The sequence below is a fragment of the Pollachius pollachius genome, assembly GCF_949987615.1.
Source record: "Pollachius pollachius genome assembly, chromosome: 3".
Classification (NCBI taxonomy): domain Eukaryota; kingdom Metazoa; phylum Chordata; class Actinopteri; order Gadiformes; family Gadidae; genus Pollachius; species Pollachius pollachius.
The window spans coordinates 48,992,803-49,016,615 of record NC_136936.1 but is presented as its reverse complement, the minus strand read 5'-3'; the positions used below and the strand labels follow the sequence as shown (position 1 = coordinate 49,016,615).

General features: G+C 48.1%; 1 protein-coding gene across 1 annotated transcript; it reads right to left on the bottom strand.

The window, feature by feature from the left end:
- Positions 1-16,962: 16,962 nt before the first annotated feature.
- cdca7a (cell division cycle associated 7a) lies at positions 16,963-22,619 on the bottom strand. The gene is made up of 10 exons (XM_079732531.1): positions 22,554-22,619; positions 21,818-21,961; positions 21,617-21,730; positions 21,073-21,273; positions 20,890-20,967; positions 20,274-20,462; positions 19,623-19,757; positions 19,233-19,382; positions 18,342-18,478; positions 16,963-17,831 (listed from the first exon to the last, which is right to left on the bottom strand). The coding sequence occupies exons 1-10, from the start codon at positions 22,572-22,574 to the stop codon at positions 17,798-17,800; spliced, it is 1,203 nt and encodes a 400-aa protein (XP_079588657.1). The 5' UTR covers positions 22,575-22,619; the 3' UTR covers positions 16,963-17,797.
- Between the last annotated feature and the right edge of the window lie 1,194 nt (positions 22,620-23,813).

Here is a 23,813-nt window from a genome sequence, read left to right as displayed (position 1 = left end):
AAGTACTATTTATAAGTGCCAGGACGTACAACATACAATAGGTTTGAACATTAAGTGCCAGGATGTACAACATACAAGAAGTGCATACATTAAGTGAAAGGACGTACGACATAAAATAAGTTTGTAATAGGGGTGGAAACGTTATTGTTTTTCTTTCTCCCCCCCATCCATGTTATCTGTCAGCCATCTGCGGTCGTCTGATACGAGGTGACCAGTCCCCTAGTGATTCCCCTCCAGGTTCCCCGATCACTGGGGAGGGTAAACAGGTAACATCGTCTGAAGACCACCTGGCCTCCCCGCAGCAAGACGGGGTGTCAGGGTGGCGGTGTAGGACTGACTCCCCTGGCTCCCCTCCGAGTCACTTCCTCTTCTGAGGAGCCCCCCCGGCCAGACCCTTCACATCCCACCCCTCCTGATATTTGCTCTCAATGGCGAATGAACCAACGTCTCCGTGCCGTTCAGTCGCCCCGTTCAGAGGCGAGGGCTTGATTTCAAAGTCTCAACTGCCATGAATTTACAACTTTTCTATCTTTCACGCGACGGAATCAATACCAGGACTGAAGTGAGACTGGGGGGGGATAAAAATTTATGGTATCTTGCAATTTAATGGTTGAAAAGATGCAATTTGAAAGATCATAAATTGTGAAGGAGCGCGTGCTTCATTGCCCTTGATTCAGTGCTTGCTGTTGGAACTTGATTTGCGAGTGTCTGCAAAGTGTGATTAACGAGCCGGCACGCGCGCGGCGGCGGCGGCGGCGGCGGCGGCTACAGCGGCGCACTCTGGCCCCCCTAATGCTCTTCATTAGAATAAATAAAATACATTGACTGGAGCTCTGAGAAAACTCTGTAACGCTTGAAAATCGTAAATCGCGCCGTTCCTCACTCAACCTCTCCAGACGTTTCCTCCACCTGCTGCCTCCACCTTCCCTCGCACATTACCCTGACAGTCACGGCAGGGGCCCCGGGCCCCGGGAGGGGGGCAGACCGCGGGGCCTCCAACATGCGAGCCCATTTAGTTGACTGGTAATCATAAATCGGAGTGCTTTTGTCCTGAAATGTTTCAGGGGAGGGAGGGAGGGAGGGAGGGAGGGAGGGAGAGAGAGGAGGTGAGAGGGGGGAGGGCAGTTTATGAAGTATTAATGCATGAAATAGCATTTCAAGCTGATAAACGGTTTCAGAAGCGTCGGTATGTGGCATATTGTTTGTAATAACGTTTACCGTGGGGATGTTCCTTGAACGTATACTGTCCGGGTGGATGGGGCGGCGCTGGTATCCTCCGACCTTGTGTGTTCGCTAGGTTTCTTTATTTAGACTGCTAGTCATCCTCGTAGGGGTTATCTGGTTGAGTAGAAGTTGAACATAGCCATCACCCAATTTATCTGGCATATCATCCCCATGATGGCATTTTAAATATCGATCGCCGATTGCTAACTGATCAACATCGAGTTGTAAATGTTATCGTTCAATCTTATGTAATTGTTTACACAAGGCCGGGCGATGTGCTTACATCACCGGAACATTGAAAAAAACGTACGCAAAAGTGCATGTTTGCCACACTCGGAGACACGCGTGGGAGAGGGGCGACTAACTATCGACGATAACGCCCTTTGTACAGTAACCACAGCACCGGGTATTTCTGTCACCTTACGTAAACGTTTCATTTCCATTCGTATCATTATGTGATTACCTGCTGACTCTCTGCACCCTCGCGTGATTCACAAACCCCGCTCAGCCACGGTGGGCATTTAACACCAGCTCGGGTCCTGAGCCACTTCAGGGGCGGCGTGGAGCTGGGTGACGGCGTGGGTAAGGGGCCACTGGTGGGTGGATGACAGAGTTTCAGTGCAGATCTGCATGGTCACCAGCTTGCCTCTCCTGTCTCTTGTCTTTGAGACACTTTTGGAGCCGCCACACAGCGCGGCCACCCCCCCTCACCCCATCTCTCACCCCCCCCCCCCCCCCCCCAGCCTTTATGAGCTCAGCGCCCATTAAAGCTGACCCCAGCGCTCATTCTGCATGGAGACCGTTTAATTGCATGCTGCTGCGCTAGTGGTCCTCTATGGGGGGAACTAATAACTGCCGGATTCTCAGCCGGGTCGCCTCTGAGCTGAATATCAACTAGAGTATAAAGCTACTTTCTTTTCCAGCCTTGCAGTTCCGTCTTACCCATCTAGTTCTGTTCATTATTTTAATGACAGCGCGCTGAATACTTGCCCGGGGGTTTTAATTTATGCAAGGTCCACGCGAGTCCATGTTCGGGGCTTCTGTCTTCCCTCGGATGCCGGTGTATGTATTCAAGAGGCAACAATTCTTCCTCGTAGTAAAATTAAATACGAGAAACATGTTAAATGGTTTATAAATAATCTGCAATTACCTGATTGCCTCAGAAAAGGGATAAATCTCTGCGGAAAGTGTAATCAACCGTTTTTACTGGAAAAATAAAACTGTTCTGCTGGTAAATGAAAAATGCCATAAATTAGGTGCTAGGTTCAGGCTGGTGCGAGTTTATCAACAACTCCCAACTGCTCAAGAAATCCGAACACACATTCTCCCCCAACAAGATACACGTTCTCACAATGAGCTCAAGTTGGGCAGGTAGGGGTGATTCTGTTGTAGCACATCTTTTGGGCGAGGTGTTCAGGGAGAGGATCGAGCGGACAGGGAGTTGGCGGGTTCCTCTTTCCCCCCTTCAGCCCGCGGTTCCCTCAGCATCCCGGGTCAAACGCCAGGCATGGCGACACTGATACGTTCCATCAGAGAGCACCACAGACCCTCAAGTAATTATCAGAGTGCGCTGATGTTTAGTCTTGTTTACCTATCCTGTTTGTTCTTCCTGATTTCCCCCGGTATATCTTTTCAAATTCAGGGACAATGTGTACAATTATTTCTATATTTTTCTTTTTCATCGTCGGCCAAAAAACACAGATAATTTGCCTGCGCGGTGCTGTGTTTACCGTCTGTATCCGAACGGCGTGGTAACCGGACACAGGCACAGATGGTAAGGTCAGCGCCGAAGAAAACAGATCACGTTTTTTTTTTAGCACACGGTTCATGTTTGATGTGGACTGTAAAGGATCCACACTTTGATTCATCTCCAGGAAACGTTTCCTCCTCATCGTTACAAACACTAACAATAACACAAACCCTAACCCTAAAACAAGATAAACACATGCCGGATCGGATGTGGAAAAGTTATTGTTTATCGTTTCTGATTCATTGATGGCGTCAACGTCGTTAATTCAATATGGATTCAAACATAACTTGCATCATCCAAACCTTAATTTTGTGGGAGATACGCATTACAAATTGTATCTTTGAAATCAAACCCGGACACACAGTGTACATCATTAAGGGGTTGATACACAACCGGCATGAGGGATGGCGTGAACTGAGCTCGCTCCTGACTCACATTTCTTCCTCCTCCTCCTCCTCCTCCTCCTCCTCCTCCTCCTCCATGCAGGAGGACAGACACGGCGACACCAGTTATCCCTGATTAGAGAGAGAGAGAGAGAGAGAGAGAGAGAGAGAGAGAGGAGAGGGGAGAGAGGGGGAGAGAGAGAGAGGAGAGGGGGAGAGAGAGAGATAGAGAGGGGGGGGAGAGGGGAAAGGGAGAGAGAGTGAGAGGAGAGGGGGGAGAGAGAGAGAGAGGGTGGAGAGAGAGAGTGAGAGGAGAGGGGGAGAGAGAGAGAGGGGGGGAGGGAGTGAGAGCGAGAGAAGGGGGAGAGAGAGCGAGAGGGGGGAGAGCGAGAGAGAGAGAAAGGGGGAGAGAGGAGAATGAGAGGGGGAAGGAGAGAAAGAGAGAGGGAGAGTGATTGGGTGAGAGAGATGAGAATGAGAGGGAGGGAGGGAGAGAGAGACAGAGAGAGGGGGGAATCAGAGGGAGACACAGAGCGAGAGGGGGTCAAGAGAAGGGTCGAGAGAAAGAGATAGAGAGACAGACGGCTAAGGGGAGAGAGAGAGAGAGCCAGAGAGTGCGAGGGAGAGAGTAAGAGAGAGCCCCAGTGAGCGGGGGAGCGAGAGGAGGTGTGAAGGATGAGTGTGGATGTGAAACATAATCGTTGTGAAAACTTTAACAACAGACTCCTCGTGGTGTGTGGAGTGTGCGATGCCAGCAGAAGCCACAGGTCAGCGGCGCTGTGAATAGAGCTCATCAGGGGGTGAGGGGTCAGGTGCTTGTATTAGTTACACTGGAGTCACCCCCGCGACCCCCAGCCAAATAAGCCGCTTAACGTAATTATTTGCAATCACTGGATGTGGTATTCATTATAAAAATATTTTTTTTGTCCTCTCTCTCTCCCTGCTTTTTCTCCCTCCCAACGGCGGCGCGCGTAATTTCTTATTGTTCAGGTGAAAAAAAGCCACACAAAAGAGGGTTTTTAAGTGTTTTTCGTGGGGAGAAGGGCATCGCCTGAGACTCTTTTAAAGTCTGATTAAACTTTCAAAACGCCGCCGTAAAATTGAGTCTTATTATGGATTGACCCTCGCCGAGAGAACGCAAATGGCCGTGCTCCGTTTCTATTGGGCTGATTTGAAAATACATGCTTTTCAAATGCATCACAATAGTCGTATCATAGGCAATTAAAATGATTCCGGCTCATTCTTCTGCTCTTTCTTTCCCCCCCCCTTTTTCCGCACAGATTTTCCTTATTAACCCTATCAGTGGTGTCTCACCCTGTCTGCTCCATCACCTATAGGTGTAATAATAACACACAAGAAACAAAAATGACCGTAATGGAATGAACGCTACAAAAATAATCATACAGCGTAAGAGGAGCAGACAAATTATAACGCTAAAACCACTCGCGCTGAGTTTATCTGTATACATCTGTGTTTGTGTGGGATTACTTTCTCTAGAACAGAAATTACACTGTGTGGGATTGCGCTACGTGGCGTCGTGCTATTTGGTAACGCAAAGCAAATATCCCCCTAATTAGCAGTAGCTTCACGCTGCTATAACGTTTTATTTTTTTATTTTTTAGCTTCTTTTTTTTTTCACTCTGCATATTTCTGCCTTCCAGATAGAAATGCAATTAGGCGCAAACAATTTCTTTTCCCCCTCCTCTCTCTCTCCACCAAATCACTTGAGCCGACGTAATTAGGGAGAGGATGGCTTTGATGAGAATAACTTATAGAATTCATCCACAACAAACCTGCGCATTGTAGAGCCTTCCAATTATATTGTTCTAATTGTATATTGGGCTCAACAAGAAAGTTGTGTACAAATATTTAGGGTATTTTTTTTTTACAAGTGACGAGCACCTGCTCAATCGTGTTCGTATCTACACCGTATTGATTGCTCTGGTAATGAAAAAAAAAAGAACCAACGCGGATCTCGACGATGTCGCCGTGACAACGCGCCGCGGTAGACCTGTCACTCAAGCTGTACCACAACATTAAAAAAACCCGGAACCTAAACGCCATGAATCAAGTGACTTGTGCCCAAGTCGGCTCGTTGCCGCGGTGAAGTCTCCTTGTGCCCCATGTTCACTGACCCGTCCCCGTCTTAGAGTCCACGTTCCGCCTTAACGAAAACTGCGTTTGTGGGTAAACCGCGTATGAAGTTCGGGGCAGCTCGGTGGCATGACGCGCCACAATCGGCCCGCGATCGGTCACAATGGGGAAGGGAGAGATAATTTATGCGGAGGGAAACGGGTGTAATTAGCAGGCAGTTTGCGTCCCTTTGATAAAGCTGAGGAGGGGCTCCGTGAAGGGCAGGAGGCTCTGTCACCAGCCAACCGTGCAGAGATTAGCATCTCGTCTGAATGGGGAGCGAGTCGAGTGTGTCCACGAGACAAACTTAATCACTCTCTCGCCGTGGGACAAAGTTAAGAGAGACACCCTTCAGGCACCTCCCAAGGCCCGCTTTATTTACTCTTACTTTTTATACCTCTTCACTTACTTATTATCGCAAACTAGGAATACGGTAGCATGCATACACCATAGTCATGTAGTCTTACCTTCTATGGGATCACAATAGTTCTATACTTCCGTCTTCATATATTTTCTTGAACTTTTGATTTTTGTTATCATTTTCTTATCAAGTGCAGTCATACAAACAAACAATACAGAACAAAGTATTTTGATGGTACAGTTAGGTGCCACGGGTAAATTGATAAAGCGGTTAACAGTCCATGAATGTCTTTACTTCCGTCTTTATAACTATCTTTTTAAGGGTCAGAGACAATCGGTCTCTCTTTATTTCGCTCTTTCTCTCCTGTCTCTCACTCCCTCTTCTCTCCCTCCCCCCTCCCTCCCCCCCCTCTACCCCTCTACCTCCCTCTCTCCCTCCCACCCCCTTCTCTCCCTCCCTCTCCCCTCCCTCCCTCTCTCTCTCTACCCCTCTACCTCCCTCTCAGCCCTCTACCTCCCTCCCACCCCCTTCTCTCCCCTCCCTCCCTCTCTCTACCCCTCTACCTCCCTCTCAGCCCTCTACCTCCCTCTCTCCCTCCCACCCCCTTCTCTCCCCTCCCTCCCACTCTCTACCCCTCTACCTCCCTCTCAGCCCTCTCTCCCTCCCACCCCCTTCTCTCCCCTCCCTCCCACTCTCTACCTCTCTACCTCCCTCTCAGCCCTCTCTCCCTCCCACCCCCTTCTCTCCCCTCCCTCCCTCTCTCTACCCCTCTACCTCCCTCTCAGCCCTCTCTCCATCCCACTCCCTTCTCTCCCCTCCCTCCCACTCTCTACCCCTCCCCCCTTTCTGACTCCGTGACTTCCTCCCTCCCTTCTCTCCCCCCTCCCTGACCCCGTGTCTCCCCCCTGCAGCAGGCCTATTGTTCTGCTCCCGTCGGAGCGTGTCGCCGAAGAGGAAAACTTCCGGGTCTTCAGGTCGATCACCCCGACAACCGTGAAGAACCCATTCTCCACGCGGCCCTCGGGAACCAGCCCGGTGTCAAAGCATCGCTTGACTCCCGCACAAAAGGCTCCCATAACTCTCCCCCCCCCACCCCGGAGGCACCCAAACACAGCTTTTCTTCCAGTGTTTAGAGTTTTGGGGAGACTACTTTTTGACGGTTTATTTTGCCTTTACGTAACGTGCACTCTCTTTTTCGTAATTTATTTATCGGAAAAGTGCCAAAGAGTTGCTCAAACAGAACCGCTACGTTGGTACAAACACGACGGTTCTGTTTGGACGAACATCGGTACAGGCGCTAAACTTAACGCCGCTTTTTCCGATGTTTGCCGACGACGCGGACGCGCGACCGGTGAAGGCTCTGAGTGACGTCGGGCTGCCTTTTGTTTTCACGAGGGAGCGGGGATACAAAGGGGGCCAATTAGAAAGCAGCGGAGGCGCCATGTGACAAGCGAGGGCCCCGGGATGTCAGAGGGGGACAGGGGTGGGCGGGGCCCGGCCTGTCGAAGGGCCTTTGAAAAAGATAACAATAAATAGCTAATAATGACACTTAATGAGCTTGATTAAGTTGATTTGTTACAAGAGGGGCAAAAAAAACGTGAAGCCAGGGGTGGATGTAGGCGATAATGAGACATTGATTTTAATAGATAGGGGAAGATTCTGCCACAAGTTCTGACGCACAATGAGATTGGGAAGGGGAAAAAGGTGGAAGGGTGGGATACAAAGGAATATTAAACAGATTCTCGGCAGACACGTTTTAGATAATTAGATGAATTTCCTATGGCGCCCCTACCTTGCGGCAGGCAAGCATAGCATGAATATGGTATGATTTTTATTTGATTTTCCCTTAACGGTTTCCTCTGCGAGGTTTTGGATTGATTATTTTCAACACAGACTTTCTTTGCTGCAGTGAACAAGCGCAATAGGTTCGCACTGTATATGAATACCATTAAATGATGCTATTATGGAAGCCGTAATGACTGTCAGATGATTACCCCCCCCCCCCCCCCCCACCAACTCAGTCTTGCCGGCGGTTGCATTCCTCTCGTTTCATAACATAATTGTCCGTGATTGAATTGGCCATTTTTTCCTGCTTTTCCCTTTCTCGCTCCCATCCCATATTTGCTTTGCCAGGGGTGACAGTGGTGGAAGTTACCGCAGAAAGCCAATGTGGATTTCACTGAATGGCTGCTGTAAACAAAATGCAATGAGAAATGGGGAGGGGGGGGGGGGGGGGGGGGGGACACTTTTTTCTCCGAAAAGGTTTTCAATGTGACTTATGTACTCTCCCCCCCCCACCCCCCACCCCCACCACCACCACCCTAAAAAAAGATCCTGGAAGAAAGTGAACCGAAAGCGATACGAATCCGCTTTAATTAAGTTGGAGACCTGTTGAGGAACATTTCCAATCACGGGCGTCAGAACCGGCGCATTCTGTGTATTCATCCCCAGGGCGGTGGCGTTCCCTCTCTCCTCATCCCAGCCAGCGCCGGAGTTCTCTAGAGAGGGACCCCGGCTAATTGAATACGTTAACCAAAAATGACTGCCGGGGGCTTTATTTATTTTCCTACTTTCCTCCGACTTGTTTAAACGGGACCGATGCCTCTGTTGTGCTTCCCTTCCGGAGCGCCGCTATCCCCGTCACCGTGGGACGGCGTGCCGATCCGGGGGGCCGGTGTGTGTGATCCTCAGTCTTATTTATTTCCTGGTGGACCCTCGAGGGACGCCACAAACGCTCCTCAGAAACGTCCCCGTTTCACCCGGGTGTGTTGGTGTGCTGCGAGCGAACGTGAACTCAAACCAGACTTGAATCTGTTCCAGCAGACTGGGGGTGAGAGTCCCAGTCTCCCAGCATGCTGTGGCTCTACAATGGGAGTCAACGCTGCGGTGTGAGGGCACGTTCCTCCATCACAGTCCAATCATATGACCTTTACTTATAATATTCTTTTCTCACGCTGGGTCAAATTCGACTCACCTAATACTAGAATAATAGAATCTATAGTGACAGAACATATTCAAACGCAGGGTCAGTTCACTGCGAACCCTCCTGGTTCCAATTGCTTCCTTCCTGCTCGCTCAAATGTCATGAAGTGACTTTCCCATCACCACTGTCGACGCTCACTTCCCTGATTATTCATCCCAGCAGGGAACTCTGGACGTGACGGCGACTGAAGCCAGTTAAACCTCACGTAAACCCGCAGGTTGACAATGAGCCAGACGCCCGGAAGACCGGCGTCGTCAGAGGGAAGATGGCCCTTAAGACTCGGCAGAGACAGGAGGCAGCGGAGAACACATCTTCTAACAAGCAGCTTGACTGGTGGACTATGAGGTATTAACGTCAGGCGGTGTATGAAATCCAGACACCGCTGAGTCTTTTCCCAGAGGGCACTGGGATCAGATTCCCCCCCACCCCCCGACGTTACTCATTAGTCAACACGCTCCCCGACGCCGTCGCTACATTTATCACCGTGACGACGAGAACTTCTCCACACACAAGCAGCCGAAGCATATTATATAATCATTAATAACCGGCCGCACCATTCATCTTAAGAGAGTTAGATTAATTTCCCTCCCGTTGGATACTTCTTCATTTTAGACAACTGTCAACAGCCCGGCCATGTGTGGTTGTGTGTGGTTGTGTGTGTGTGTGTGTGTGTGTGTGTGTGTGTGTGTGTGTGTGTGTGTGTGTGTGTGTGTGTGTGTGTGTGTGTGTGTGTGTGTGTGTGTGTGGTCTTTGGCCTTCAATCAATCATGGGGCAAATGTGCTGGTGTGGAAGATACCAGCGTACCAACAGATACATTTATTTTCTCCCCTGAGAGTCCTGCTATGTCTTCAACAAGAGGCACACATGAGGTGAACTTTCTCTTAAAAGTGACTATGCTGTTCATAAAGTTATGCAAAACATATCTTTTGTGGATCGAAGTTGCCTTTTAATTACACCCCAAAAAAAATAATCTGGTGGAATTTATAAATGAATATGGTGATTAGAGGAAAAAAGGTACCGGGCATTGATGTACTAGATAATGAATTACGATACCTGCTTCACCTCAGATTTACATTTTTTTTGTGCTAAATGTGCCCGATCTCGCCGGCATTTAATCACCTTAGCGACACCAGTAACTGCTTTCATTTAACCTTGACTGAAGATCATGAATTCTGCTGCATTTAATTGGATACATCATTTAACAGAATGAACGGAGCAAATTTCACCCCCCCCTCCCAATTCAAAGGCCCAGATTGACAGACAGAGGCAGCAAGACCCGGCACAATTAAAGCCGATCTGTATTCACTGGCCCTGTCACCCATCACCATTACTGATGGGACTGTTTGATCATGTCTGCACGGAAACTTTGCTGAACTTCACCTTGTTTTGAAAGAGAGACACAGCCGTCACGAGTCTGGATCAGGGGGGGGTGGGGGGTCTTTGAAGGGACGGGGATTGGGGGGGGGGGGGTGTCGAGGGACGTCTAGGGGTAGCGGTGTGTACGTACGCCTACGTCTTGTCTACCCGCGCTCTGACAGGAGAGCGGCACAGGAAGATACACGCCATTATGTTTATTGTCTCTATTAGAGGTTTAATTGAATTGTTCGGGAAAAGCTGAAAGAAAGTGACAATGCTGTCACGTAGGACATTGGAAATTATGACTTTGTCGTGTTCCTCTCTGCAGACAATTGCCCCAGTGATGTGAAAAACTGTGTCAAGTGGCACAGAGTGAAATGTTCGGCAGACACTTAATTGTTTTCGAGCCTTTGACTCCAGAGAGAACAAATTTAATCTGTGCGCCAGACATTTCCTCTGTGACTAAGCCCAACCAGCCAATGCATGTTTGCTTAAGCAGTCTGCTCCGGGCTCAAATTTCATATTTTGCAATTACAGTTTTTTTCCTTCTCCTTCTCCTCCCCCCCCACCCCCCTTCTTCTTTTTCTTCTTCTTCTTCTTCTTCTTCTTCCAAGAACAAAAAAAACTAATGTGTTATTTAAATGAACATAGCTTTGGGATATTTTTGTTAAATATCTGAAACGATTGCTCTGGTTGCTGAGTCCTGAGGGACTAGGCAGAGGGTCCTTAGGTGATTCAAGTACAACAGGATAAGACACACAAACCCGTCCATCCGTTATGGGGTCAAAACATGCGTCTAAATATATATTTAGCTGGATTGGGTTTGATGACTATTTAGAGCTGCTCTATTAAAAACCATTGACAGTCAGGCCTCCATGTTGGATTGAGTAAAATAAATCCCTGCGTTTTACATTAGCAACAACAAATGAACTCAGGTAGCCTAATCTAATCTACGAGCCTCTCACCTTTCCTAGAATGTAAACACAAGTCCAAAGGTGTTAAACGTTTAGGAACAAAAACCTGAATGAAAAAAACGAAATATGCTTTGGTACTCTACAACGTATCCATTGAGATGGAGAGAGAGATAGAGAGAGATACAGAGAGAGAGAGAGAGAGAGAGAGAGAGAGAGAGAGAGAGAGAGAGAGAGAGAGAGAGAGAGAGAGAGTCAGAGAGAGAGAGAGAGAGAGAGGGGGGGGGGGGGGGAGCAGCTAGCATGAAGGATCTTTACGGTACCGTAAGGAGATAAGCCAACAGCACAGCGAGCGCTCAGACACCAGCGTCTCTCCCCCTGGGAACTGGGAGCTGGAGGATGCTGTAACTGGGATGACACACACCGTGGGCTGCTGCCAGCTGTGGTTGATCAGCGCTGACATTTGGGAACAGAAGAAAGGCATGTTAAAGGAAATGCAGATTAGCCTGGGCCAAACAAATCCACTCCAGCCTCCACCACAATAACCCGAACCATGTGTGCCGCTTTGAAGTGGTGAAAATAATCTTAAGATTATAGAGTGGTCTTTTGGTGCTAATTGTCTGAGAGCTGTTTTTCTTTTGCCCCCATTAATTCGTGCTCTGAGAAGCTACCACGAATGTTTCGGCTCTCTATTGTCAACTGTGGTGATATTGTTTGTGACAGCCAACTGGAATGATGGCAACGTTCTTCCAGTGTGTGTGGTAAAAACACATCGTGTAACGATCCATGGGAATGCCTTTCTAAACCAGAGTTAACCTAGTTAGCTTTCCTTCCCAAATACAGCAGGAGCCTCTGACAACAATGTGGTTAATTACCTTTTAGAGAAGTTGACGTTTACCACAAGATTAATTCCTACAGGCAATGTTTATACGAGCCTTTAATGGGCAGATTTAGCTAATTAAGCATAAAGCCTTTTTGTCTTTCATGTTTTGTTTGAAGAGTTAGAAGTCCTAAACAGGCTACCTAAGACATTTTTACACCCCAAACACTGAAGCTAAATCATTTGCCTATTTAAGTAACCTAGACAAATACATATGTTTTAAGTAAGTCCATCCTTCAAACGTCCCTGTAAGTGCAGACCATAATTGAATTCTACAATCACAGAGACTATCGCAAACAGTATATGGTGTCTGAGGCCTGCTGGAAGAAGGCCTCACCCTTCTTATTCCAGTCAGGGCTGAGGTTATGCATATGGCATGTTTAACAGCTTGGTTTGACGGTGTTACACAGTGTGTGTGTGTGTGTGTGTGTGTGTGTGTGTGTGTGTGTGTGTGTGTGTGTGTGTGTGTGTGTGTGTGTGTGTGTGTGTGTGTGTGTGTGTGTGTGTGTGCGTGCGTGTGTGTGTGTCTGCCCTCTGTGTTGAAAGTTGTATGGGTGTCCACTGCCACCAAGGCTGGATTCATGGCCAGCAATGAATTGCGTGGTGAAGGGTCTTAAGCAGAGGGCTAATGAAGTAAAAATTAATGAAGCACAAGAGCGCCACCATCTCAAGTCTCTTCCATGCCCCATTTGTAATGTATGATCTCAATAAAATCAATCCAATGTACCAGTACTCACTTAAGGTAAGATTAGATTTACAGATTACAACCCTGCATTCCCTTGGTTATAATTACCCCCCTCCCTTCCTCCGCGGAGCTAAAGAGTGCTCGTAGACTCTTTGGGGGCTTTTAATTTGAAGGATCGCAACACGCAGCACAATGTAACTCGCCGATTGATAAGTCTTTAAAAGCAGCGGGCGACAAGGCCTTTTTTACAAAGCCCATGCATACATATGAACTGCTAGAGAATAATATCATGTTGTTCTACCTCCAACTTGAAGAATACCGAAGACTTGTTGAAAGTTGAAGCCAGACCATAAGCGTGAAGGCTGACAGGCAGAGTCGCCTGTATTAGAGCTCCCCCTTCAGGCGATGAGGGGAACAATGTTTTGTGGCCCAGCAGCTGAGAGAACCGACTCACAGGCTGAGGCCTGCAGGCTGTGGCTGAGACGTATAGAGACATACACACAGACAACACATGGCAAACGCAGATATGTTATTCGTTAATTTCATGCCGTTCATGTTTGTGATCTAAACGTAGGTTTTCACATGGTATCACACGTTGTATGTGTATCGCTTTGAACAGAATATCGTGGTATGTGTACACTTATTTATGTTCATATGCCTCCTGTAATGATGTTATCGGAGCCCTATATTTCAGTGGTAGTATGTAGCCTATCTCGACCCTCGACCCCCCTTACATACGATTTAAACAAACTGTAAATTGAGTAAAGATGTGAGGATGAACCTTATCTACCTCAAATACAAATAAAAAAACAATGTAAATCGCTTTGTCTTCAAATATTTTAAGTACAGATTTGGCGTAGATACATCCACAAAGGCTTTGTAAGAAGTACACATACAAAAAATATTGTCAAGTTCAGGCTCCTGCCTACCTCTCCACCTCCGTGAACGATTCTCTATTTATAATGTCATCTTATCACCCTCTCCTTGAAGGCAGCAGCAAGTGCACTTATGCTTTCCTTTGTTAGGGTGAGTTGGCAATTTCCTCTGAGATGGAGCAACTGCAAGCGGCCCTCTCTCTCCCACTTTCTCTCTCTCTCTCTCTCTCTCTCTCTCTCTCCTGCTCTCTCTCACACACACGCTTGCTCTCTCTCTCTCTCTCTCTCTGCTCTCTCTCTCTCTCTCCTCACTTTCCTGCTCTCTCTCTTCCCCTGTCCCTCTCTCCCCCCTCTCTCTCTCTACCCCCCCCCCCCTCTCTCCCCCCGTCTCTCATGCCCTCTCCATCTTCTCTCTCTCTCCCCTCTCTCCTCCCCCTTCCTCTCTCCCCCTCTCCCTATTCGCTCTGGTTTTTTGTTTGATAATGTCCCTGACACCTGGATACAAACTGCTGTTTCAATCAGCGGCCCGGGGAGAACATGAGGACAGAAACATGTCACATGTGACTGCTGCCAGCCGCGGACCCTGCCACCGCCATTTAGCAGCACTCTCTTCACTTCACTTTCCCGGACCCGAGGGTCAGCTTCCAGGTAGACGCTATCTGGAAACTTGTCTTTCGGGGAGACGGGGACAAAAACACCCTGAAGTGAAGGAGCTGTCTCCCGCTCTCCTCCGAGGAAATGTTGTTATTTGGCTCCATTTTTTAAATGGTTGCTGTGATGTGAGTTGAATCTTGGATAGCAACATGATTCCGGGCTATTATGTTATTGTATTTATCAATAATTACATGTTTGGTTGGATACTTTAGATATTAGAAACCTTGATTCTTTCTTTCCTTAACCGCAGCCACATCGCAAGGTTGTTATTAATAAGCAGCAAGCTGGTTCATTGCAAAGATCTGTCAAATTCTTGGGGTAAATTATAATTAATCAGTTGATTTTGAGCCGCATTGCGACTGCAGTGCCCATAGTAACGGCGGCTTTTCATCTGTTGCTACAGCTCCACTGTGGACCGGCAGGACACAAATTAACTGCCTACCAACCCCCCTGTGGCCTCAAGTAAAATATCGCTCAATCAAAACCCTACAGCCGCATGTTACCGTACAAACCTGGACAAGTGAGATCCTACCGTCCTACGAACCTGGAACAGTGAGATGCTACTGTACCTGGACCCGTGAGGTCCTACTGTACAAACCTGGAACAGTGAGATTGTACTGCACACGGACCCGGACACATAAGATCCTACTGCACATGGACCTTGGCCTGCAATATAACTCCCAATACCTCTTGTTAAAATAAGAATTCAAAACCACTGCAGAGTGCCTCTCCATAGAATCCCTGCAGAGATGGGATGAGTTTAGCCTGCTGTGTGCTGGAAAAAAACCCAGCTCTATAGTGGGACAGTCTAGGGGTTGGGGTGCCTCCCAGCATCCAAAAGGCTCTTGGGATTGACCCCAAGTGTGTGCATTCTGAGTGGAGGCGTGCTGGACCACGGCACACTAAGAGGCAATACCTGCTCCAAAACGTCGAAACAAATGAATACACTTCAGCGCAAGTTGCCTTGGAGACAAGCATCAGCTGAATGACTGAATCCTAACTGGGACCATCGTGGCCTTTATAGTGTGGTCTAACCAGAGGACTCAGACCATGGGGGGGCCGGGTAGGGGGGCATCTGTGGTCTGTCAATAGGTCCGGTGATGTATGGGTGGGAGGGCCGGGTGGGCCGGTCTCGTGTATCGGTGGTGCTGCTCAGTGTGGCAAGGCACTCAGGGCACTTCAACCCCCCCCCCCCCCCCCCCCCGACAGAGCCTCTTTACAGGTACCCCCCCCCCCCCCCCCCCCCACCCCCCCCCCACCCCCGACACTGCATGCTACTCATTTACTGCTACACTGGTTTTCATAATTAGCGCCGCAAGGCCTCATTAAATCTGCTCTAATGAATAAATATTGTATTTCATAGCCTGATTACCAGATCAGCCGAATGCTTGAGCGTCGTAAACAATTATTTCCCCTAAATATTCATCACCCCAAAGTGGATGATCATTGGTGTTTAATACAGTAGCGCTATTTTCAAGTGCATCTTTATTATGCTAATAATAGTTTTTGAAATGTTCCTTTTTGGGGACGGAAAAAGAAAATCTAATCTCGGAATAACATTCATATACATATATGTTTCAATATCGAATTATTTGTATAACCTTAGACAACATAATCCAGACATTTTGAGGCCGAGTATGTAACAATATATGCACAAATGTAAAACGTTGTCGGATGCCACTTTATACTTGCATACTAATCATTTGTTTCAATCTTTAGAATAATTATATTGGGCTCTTTTTGGCGAGCTGTTTTCATATTGTTTCGTGGAGGCGGTTTGGGATAATTTATGACGAATCCCATCAGGCATGAATATTGTGAAATGCAAGTTTCTCTTCATCTAAAGGGGTTATGAAGGGTGATGGAAGAGAGAAAAACACTTGGAGAAAAAGTAATTTTATGGGTTTGCTAATCAGAACAACAATTTCCAATCAGTCAAGCAAAGCGTAATGATTGACTAGTGTTGACTGACTGCTTGAGTGAACTACCATTAAACATTAAGCAGAGATTTACTTCTGAATGCACAAGTCCATTCAACAGTCATTGGATTCAAACGGGGAACTAAAGGAAAATAAAAACGTCAGAATGTCTCACTATATCACACCGCTGATGCAGTTCAACTCAACCGACAGATTATGTTGTTTGGCCGTCAGTAAATATCACTAATTAAAACTGGGGTCGGTTTAGTTCAGGAGGCAGAGCAGGTTGACTTGTAACCGGTAGGTTGCTAGTTCAATCCCCAGCTCCTCGAGTGTCGCTGTGTCCCTGAGCAAGACACTTAACCCTAACTGCTCCTGACGAGCTGGCCTTGCATGGTTGACCCCGCCGCCGGTGTGTCAATGTGTGCATTAACCATTGCTAAATGCCCTAAATTTAAATGTAAATACAAAAACGAATCACAAGCGTGATGTGTTCATCAAAAGCATATGCATTCATAACTAAAAGCACAACATAACAGCTTAATCTCAAATAAGAAGCAGGGATATGTCCTATATCTAAATTTAGAAAGCCTCCGCCGTATGGGTGATAAATCCAAGAAAAGCTGTAAGTGTTATGACGCATGCGGAAGAAGACGGGTCAAACCTAGTGCGTCTCAGGGCTGTGAACCGTCCACAGCTAATTCTGTGTCATTATCACACTTCTGAACAGAAAATAAAGCCCATAGGTCTTTTGCCACATGAGTGCCACTTGAAAACCTTTCAGACTGAACGCTGAAGCATCCCAAGAAACGATGGGAGAAAAAAAAAGATGGAGAGATGAGCAGGAATGTTCTTTAATAGGACAAAATGATTTACAGGTATGGGATCCCCATTAGACTCTGCTAATTGTTTCCACACCATTAGTGACAGTTATCTAATGAAGGATATTTAACTAGGTACCACAGTATATCACAGTAGGAGACGGAGCCAAGTGCGTATGTCCTTCTCTAGTTCACTGGCATTGCCGGCACAACGGCCGTCCAACAAGGACTATTTGACATTGAACGGGTTTGATCTCAGGGCGAGAGGAAATACAAGCTGTTCAACTCCACAGACAAGGGGGAAAGAATGAGACACAGCATAATGACGCTTCCTGTTTATAAAAAAGAAAAGGCATATGGAGCATTTGAATGGAGGCCAATCCGCCTGTGTCCAATGTGTTACATTTAAAACAATGTAAAGAAATGAACTGATCTCGGGGAAACAACAACGGCAGACACTGAAACTGAAAAGATGCCCGCTATTTGGAATTGTCGAGTAATGCAATTAGTGCGTAGGGGCAGTTTACAGTAGCGATTTACAAAAAGCAAGCATAAAAATCAGCTTGGCTTCCGCAATCTGCGAACTCTGGCAAGACGCTTTGCCAACAAAGCTCAAGGAATTATACCTCTCCGAAAAAGCTTGTTTGCGTCGGCCGGGGGCCTCTATAAAGAGTTGTGACATCAACAGAACACAAGGGAACGAAATATGCAACACTCAAGGAACGAACAAGCAGACCCGGCCGCAGCACTTGAAACTGCTTTGACGCGCAACATAAGCGTGTTGGCCTAAGTACTGCCTTGGAGGGATAACCAGTGGGTTGAGGACATGTCAGCCACGCAGGGAGCAGGAAACCCATGGGTCTACTCAGAGTCCTTCTCCAGCTTCTTCTTCAGGCTGCAAACGCACACAGAACAACAGAGGACCCACGTTAACACTCACACATGCACTGGGTTTAGACCGGAGATGTTCAGATACAATTTTTCCTTCCCGATACCGATTACGATTCCTCAACTGGAGTATCGGCCGAAACCGAGTATATACACCGATGAAGCATTTAGCATTGCAACTACTTATGGTACTTATTCTTATTGAAGGGTTCTCTTAGGAGGACAGCAATGTATAGTCCAGTACAGGCCACTTCTATTATTTTTCTTTCTAGATATTTTATAATAAGACATTTGTGTACTTCTAGTTTAGTGTGAGCGTCAATATTTTTCAGACTTTGCAGCTCTAACGCACGTAGGTCGGAGATTATTATCATTTCCCATCGGGGCATAGGCTTGCGTTCTCGCCGACACTCAATACAGCATCGGAGGACTTTCCGATACTGGTATTGGTGCCGGAATCGGAACCACTCTAGTTAAGGACAGACGTGGATGAGAGTGGACCGGGCGGCGGCTTTACCTTTTCAGGTAGGCGTGGGCGTTGTCGTAGCCGTGGAACTGGGCCAGGTACACCAGCACGCCGGTGGCACAGCGGCCCTCCCTTGCCCGGCAGAAGCTGCAGTTGCAGATCCCTCGGCAGGGCGGACACTGCCACTCCTGAGCAGAAGGGGGCAGCGAGCGCTCCGTTAGCTTCATTTACAGTCAGGGCATCTGGCAGACGCTTTGATCCAAAGCGACTCACAATAAGTACATTCGTCAGAAGAAGAAACAACAAGGTATCGATTATGGGGAAAATCATAATCACGATTATTTTGGTCAATATTGAAATCACGATTATTCAAACGATTATTTTTGAGTTTGAAAACATGTTGTATTTATTCAGCATGTCTCTCCGGATATTTTTTTTTTGGAACTGAGAAATTTAAATTTCGCCTTAAAAAAATAAACAAGCTGGTCAAAAAGGAAATGTTACAATCTAAAATGATGAACAGATATGTATCCAGCTGTTCTGCCCTTTCTGTAAAACATAAAAAAAATAAAATAAAATCGTTTGACGCTAAAATCAAAATCGCGATCAAAATTTGATTAATCGCCCAGCCCTAATGTATCGCTGTCGGTACATTAAGGACAGGGGTAGAAACAAGTGCCAAGCAACAACAATCGCTAGGTCAACCCATTCCCGGTATACAGCAAAGACAGCTCGGATAAGACGCTACACAGTGCTAAGTACGGTTTTTAAGTGACAGGACGTACAACATCCGGATGCTACAGCGGAGGATCCTGATGCTCGCGGCGCCTAGCTTCGAGAAGGCCCACGCTGGCCTGAACCCATCACACTTTATGAACCCGGAACGTTTCCCCTGGGACTCGACCAAACTGCCCGGCACGCTGTCCTGCTCTCCAGACTCACCGAGTCCAGCAGGGCCGCTCGGACCTCCTCCCCGTATCGGTTCCTCAAACAGGGGCCGCAGAACTGCCCCCTCACCCCCACACATTCTGGGTTACGGCAGCAGGTCTTGCTGTCGGTCGTCTTCTGACGACACTGGTGGCACGTGGTTCCCTGGACGAGAAACGCGGACAAACCATGAGAACCTGGAAAACGATCAACTTTTCTTTCTTTTTTTTTTTAGGGTTGCACGAAAATAAAATCGTATTTTCTTTGCACAAGTTGTTTGAGGTCCCTTGATCTCATTCCTTAGGCAAATTGGTCGATTTTCATTTTTCATAGCTTTTCTTAACAACACTGTATAAAGCAAAGACCACATCGTGTGAGAGAGAGGGAGAGCGGGTGGAGACTCACGGTGGAGCTGCTGTAGACCTTCTCCTTCACGTTGGTGCAGATGCGGTTCAGCTCCGTCTCCGTGACGTCCTCCACGGGCCGCACCAAGTGGGCGGTCGTCAGCGACCCCGAGTACAGCGACCGGCGCGCCGGGGCCTGGAACACGGCCGGGGCACGTCGTTGGTTATCATGGTTACCAAAAAGGTGCGCTTCGCGTGTCGGACGTGTTGGCACACGGCTGGTGCGGTTCGCCCCCGTCTCCCCGCGATTATGTTTTCCACGCATGTCTCCTGTCGTTAATGCGTGTGTTTTCATGCCTGTGCTTGTTCTTAAGGTGTTGCTGGTGTCTTCAGTAAAACCAGTGAAATTCAGAGACTCTGAGTCCCTCCCAGGTTTCCCATCCCGCCTCAAGACCCATCTTTTCTCTACTGTCAGTGCTGTATGTGTGTTGTTTGTTTTGCCACCACCGCCCCGCAGTGTAAGGCGACTTTGAGTCCTAGAAAATCGCTATATAAATCCCGTTTATTATTAATTCTATTCATAACCGTTCCAGGTCCCAGCCCTCTTCCCCTCCTGCGGCTGCTGTCCCTCCCCAGGCCGGCATTGTAAACAAGCCGTGGTTCTGAACGAGCTCGCCTGGTTGAATAAAACCAAAACGGCCGCGGTACGTACCGGCTCGTAGTAGCGGCTGCGGCGCACCAGATTGAGGGGGTCCTGCTCCTCTTCGTCGTCCTCGTCCTCCTCATTGTTGTCGGGGGTGGGGGGCGAGGGCCCATCCGCCCGGGCCCTGGAGCGGGTCTGGGGCCGGGACGATCCCTGCTGTCTCCAGCGGGACCCCGGGGCTCTGTGTGCACGCCGGGGCTGAAATAGAGAAGAGAGGGTGAGATTCAACAGCCAAAAAAGGCGCCCTAGTAGCAACTCAGCTACACACTCTGCTCTGATGTGCACGATAACATACATGTTTACGTATCTCCATGCTGCGATTGTGGTCTTTCTATATTGCACTTTTAGTATTGCACCTCAATAACATACCTCAAAACACTATGAATATTCTACTCTTTATAATGTATATGCCCAATGTCAGTCTGTATACGTTGTGTTTACTTGTTGTTGTCTTTGTGTACTTTTATGTTAAATGTTTGTGTGGTAAAAATATCACTTGCACATTTGGAGTAATTTCGATCCTGTGTAATTACTTGTTGCATGTTCTGCTAGTCAGTAAAGTTCACTTTGACTTTGATGTGAGTTGAATCATCGACAGGCGGTCAAGGTGGTCTTCTGCTCTTACCGTTAACGGGAGGGACATGGCCATTCTCCGGGGAAACAGACCGGGCACTTTGTTTATCTCCGCCATTAGCTTGGCGAGCTGAAAAGAGATGAGAACCGGCGGATCAAAACACAAGCTCCGGCTCCTCTAGTCATGCCTGAGCATCTCTACGGATAAACGGTAAACCGGCAGGAGTTCTCGCACCATCTCCTTGTTCTCCTTGATGTTGATGGCCCGTTTGTCCAGGAAGCTCTCCCCCCCCTCCTCCTCCTCCTCCTCCTCCTTCCCGCCGGCCAGCGGCTCCGGGGCTGCTCTCTTGGAGGCGGTCTTCCGGGCCGGGAACACCATGGCAACCTTGAGGGGCGTGGCCTTGCGAGCCGCCCTCCGCGGTTCCGACTGGACGTTCTGGGAAACCGGAGAAGCCACTCGCGTTAAAATACAGCCACAGTTTTCTTTTAAGATATAAATGGTAAATGGACTGCATTTATACAAGTTATTCTAACCAGTGGTCGCTCAAAGCGCTTTAGAACATTGCCCAACATTCACCCATTCACGCACCGACGGCTGTGTCAACCATGCAGGGCGACAGTGGAGCAGTAAAGGGTGAGGTGCCTTGCTCATGGGACCTCGACACGCAGCTAGGAGGAGCCGGGATAGAACTAGCAACCTTCCGGTTCCCAGCCAACCCGCTCTTCCTCCTGAGCTGAAAAACGGCCGATATAAAATGAGGGGTGATGGGGGAACGTACCATGGCTCCCATGCTGGTGCTGATGGCGGTCTCGAAGGCGCTGCACGCCTCCTCAGTGTGGGACTTGAACACCTTTGGCGGGGTCATCCTCTTCGCCGGTCTCAGGTTGGACCTCTGGAACATGGGAGTTTAAAATGGTTACACCTTGGTTCGTGAATGTCCTTTACACTTTAACTGAAGCGGCTTGAGGGTCGCTTTTACCGTGCTTGCGAAACCTCCATCGGATCCGAAGCTGTCACAGCTATCATCGGAGGCGGAGGCAGAAGAGGAGGAGCAGGACGACATGGAAACGCTGCGGAAGCTCCTCAGACTCATCCTGCTGGACGGGGGCTGGGCCGCAGACCTCTACAATAAAACACGGAATGAGAAACACGCACCATGCACATGTGATAACTAATAAATAGCAGGTTAAGGGCGTATCGGTGAGACGGGAGAGCACTGAGAGAAGCATGTGGTCAAATCTAATGCAGTGCACACACACGGAAGTTAAATGCTCATGTGGCGCCCATGGAAGTGTATGACACTATAATAAGAATGCTACTGTAACAATAACACGCTTCAAAGTGCAATTACAACCTTATAAAATCATTATTATTATTGAACTATTCACAACCACATAAGTTGTTTCACATGGAACGGGAGAGCGAATCCAGAACAATACATTCGACAAATGACTTTGTTAAGTTGCTTTAAGCAGTTAAAAAAATCAATACATCATTTCGCATATAATTTTCCATGCATGATTTAACATCTACGCTTTGTGAGCGTTGAAAACTAACTTTTTAAGCTTGGCTACCTAACTTAATGTCTAAATGAATACCACTCGCATTGAAGTTATTCCTTTTTAAACCCTGTTTAACGACCAAAATGCAAATTCAAATGTAGATCAATTCAACAGTCAAATAAGCGAAATTAAGTATATTTAAAATGTTCTTACCATAGAACGAGTGGAAGGCATGTTGATGCACAGCTTCTCAAAGTGAGCAGATAAGAGTGAGGAGCAGAACACCACAATGCAACTCCTGCAGACGTCTGTGTCTTGAAAGAGCAGAAAATTTCCCGCGCCAGGACTGTCCTGGAAGCTGTCTAAAATAGGTTCGGGAATGCGAACTAAAATTAATTATTTAAAGACCATTACGACGTTGACTAAATGTACAGGCTGTATAAAACCAGTGTGACTAGATACGACATATTTCTTGAAAATTAAAATACTTATTTCTCTGTGTATATTATGTTACATACACACTCTCTTCCAGGTTCCAGGCAAATGGCGCGAAGTTTTTGCTTGAATATTAACATAGAGCGCGCGTAAATTTCTGCTGGCAACTTCCGCTTTCTTATCTTGGCCAGTATGATTCCCGTTTGTGTTATCATTCATATTAAGCAATATCAAAGTGGTAACGCCGATAATAGATCACACATATCTGGAGACAGAGCGACTCAAGCACGACAACGTTCATATTTCGTTTTTGTTTTTTAATAATACAAACTTTTCAAAATTAAAAATATACCTCAAAGATATATGGGCTAAAAACGTTCACGAACCAGTCTTTAGGGAGCATTTCTCTTTTCATTCAAATTCCGGACCAGCTCTTATTTAGGTCAATCATTTATTAAAAACAACACTGTGCATTTCTTTATCCCAAACGCACAATGCCGTCGGCTCTTCCTTGTGCGACGATCCAGGTGCGACTCACAGCCGTCATCCTCACGACAAAGTCCGACCACAGCCTCGCCCACCTCCTCCGCGCCCGCCTCCCCCCCTCTTCCCCCTCCCTCTGACCAGCTTCTCCTCCGGCCTGGCTGTCCGTTTGGGCCGCCCCACCTTGGTCCACCCTCCGTCCCCGGCCTTCCCCTCCTCCCTCTCCTTACCAAACGCCTCCATCACCGACTGGATCCCCGGGATGGCCTTCTGCGCGCGGGCCTGCGTGTAGCTGTTGCTCCGCTGCCTTCCCGGTTTGGCCACGCCCCCGGCGCCGGCGCCGCTGCCCCGCCTCTCCCCGGCCCCGCCCCTCCAGCCGCCGTAGACCGTCTGGCGGCGGTAGTCGTGCACGGCGCCCGCGCTGAGGCGGCGCCGTGTCTCCCTCTCGCGCTCCCAGGTGCTCTCCGACACGGTGCTGGAGGGGCTGCTGCCGCGCGACCCCAGGTGGAGCGAGCGGAGCCCGGGGGCCAGGCCCGCCGTCGGGGAGGGCCCCCG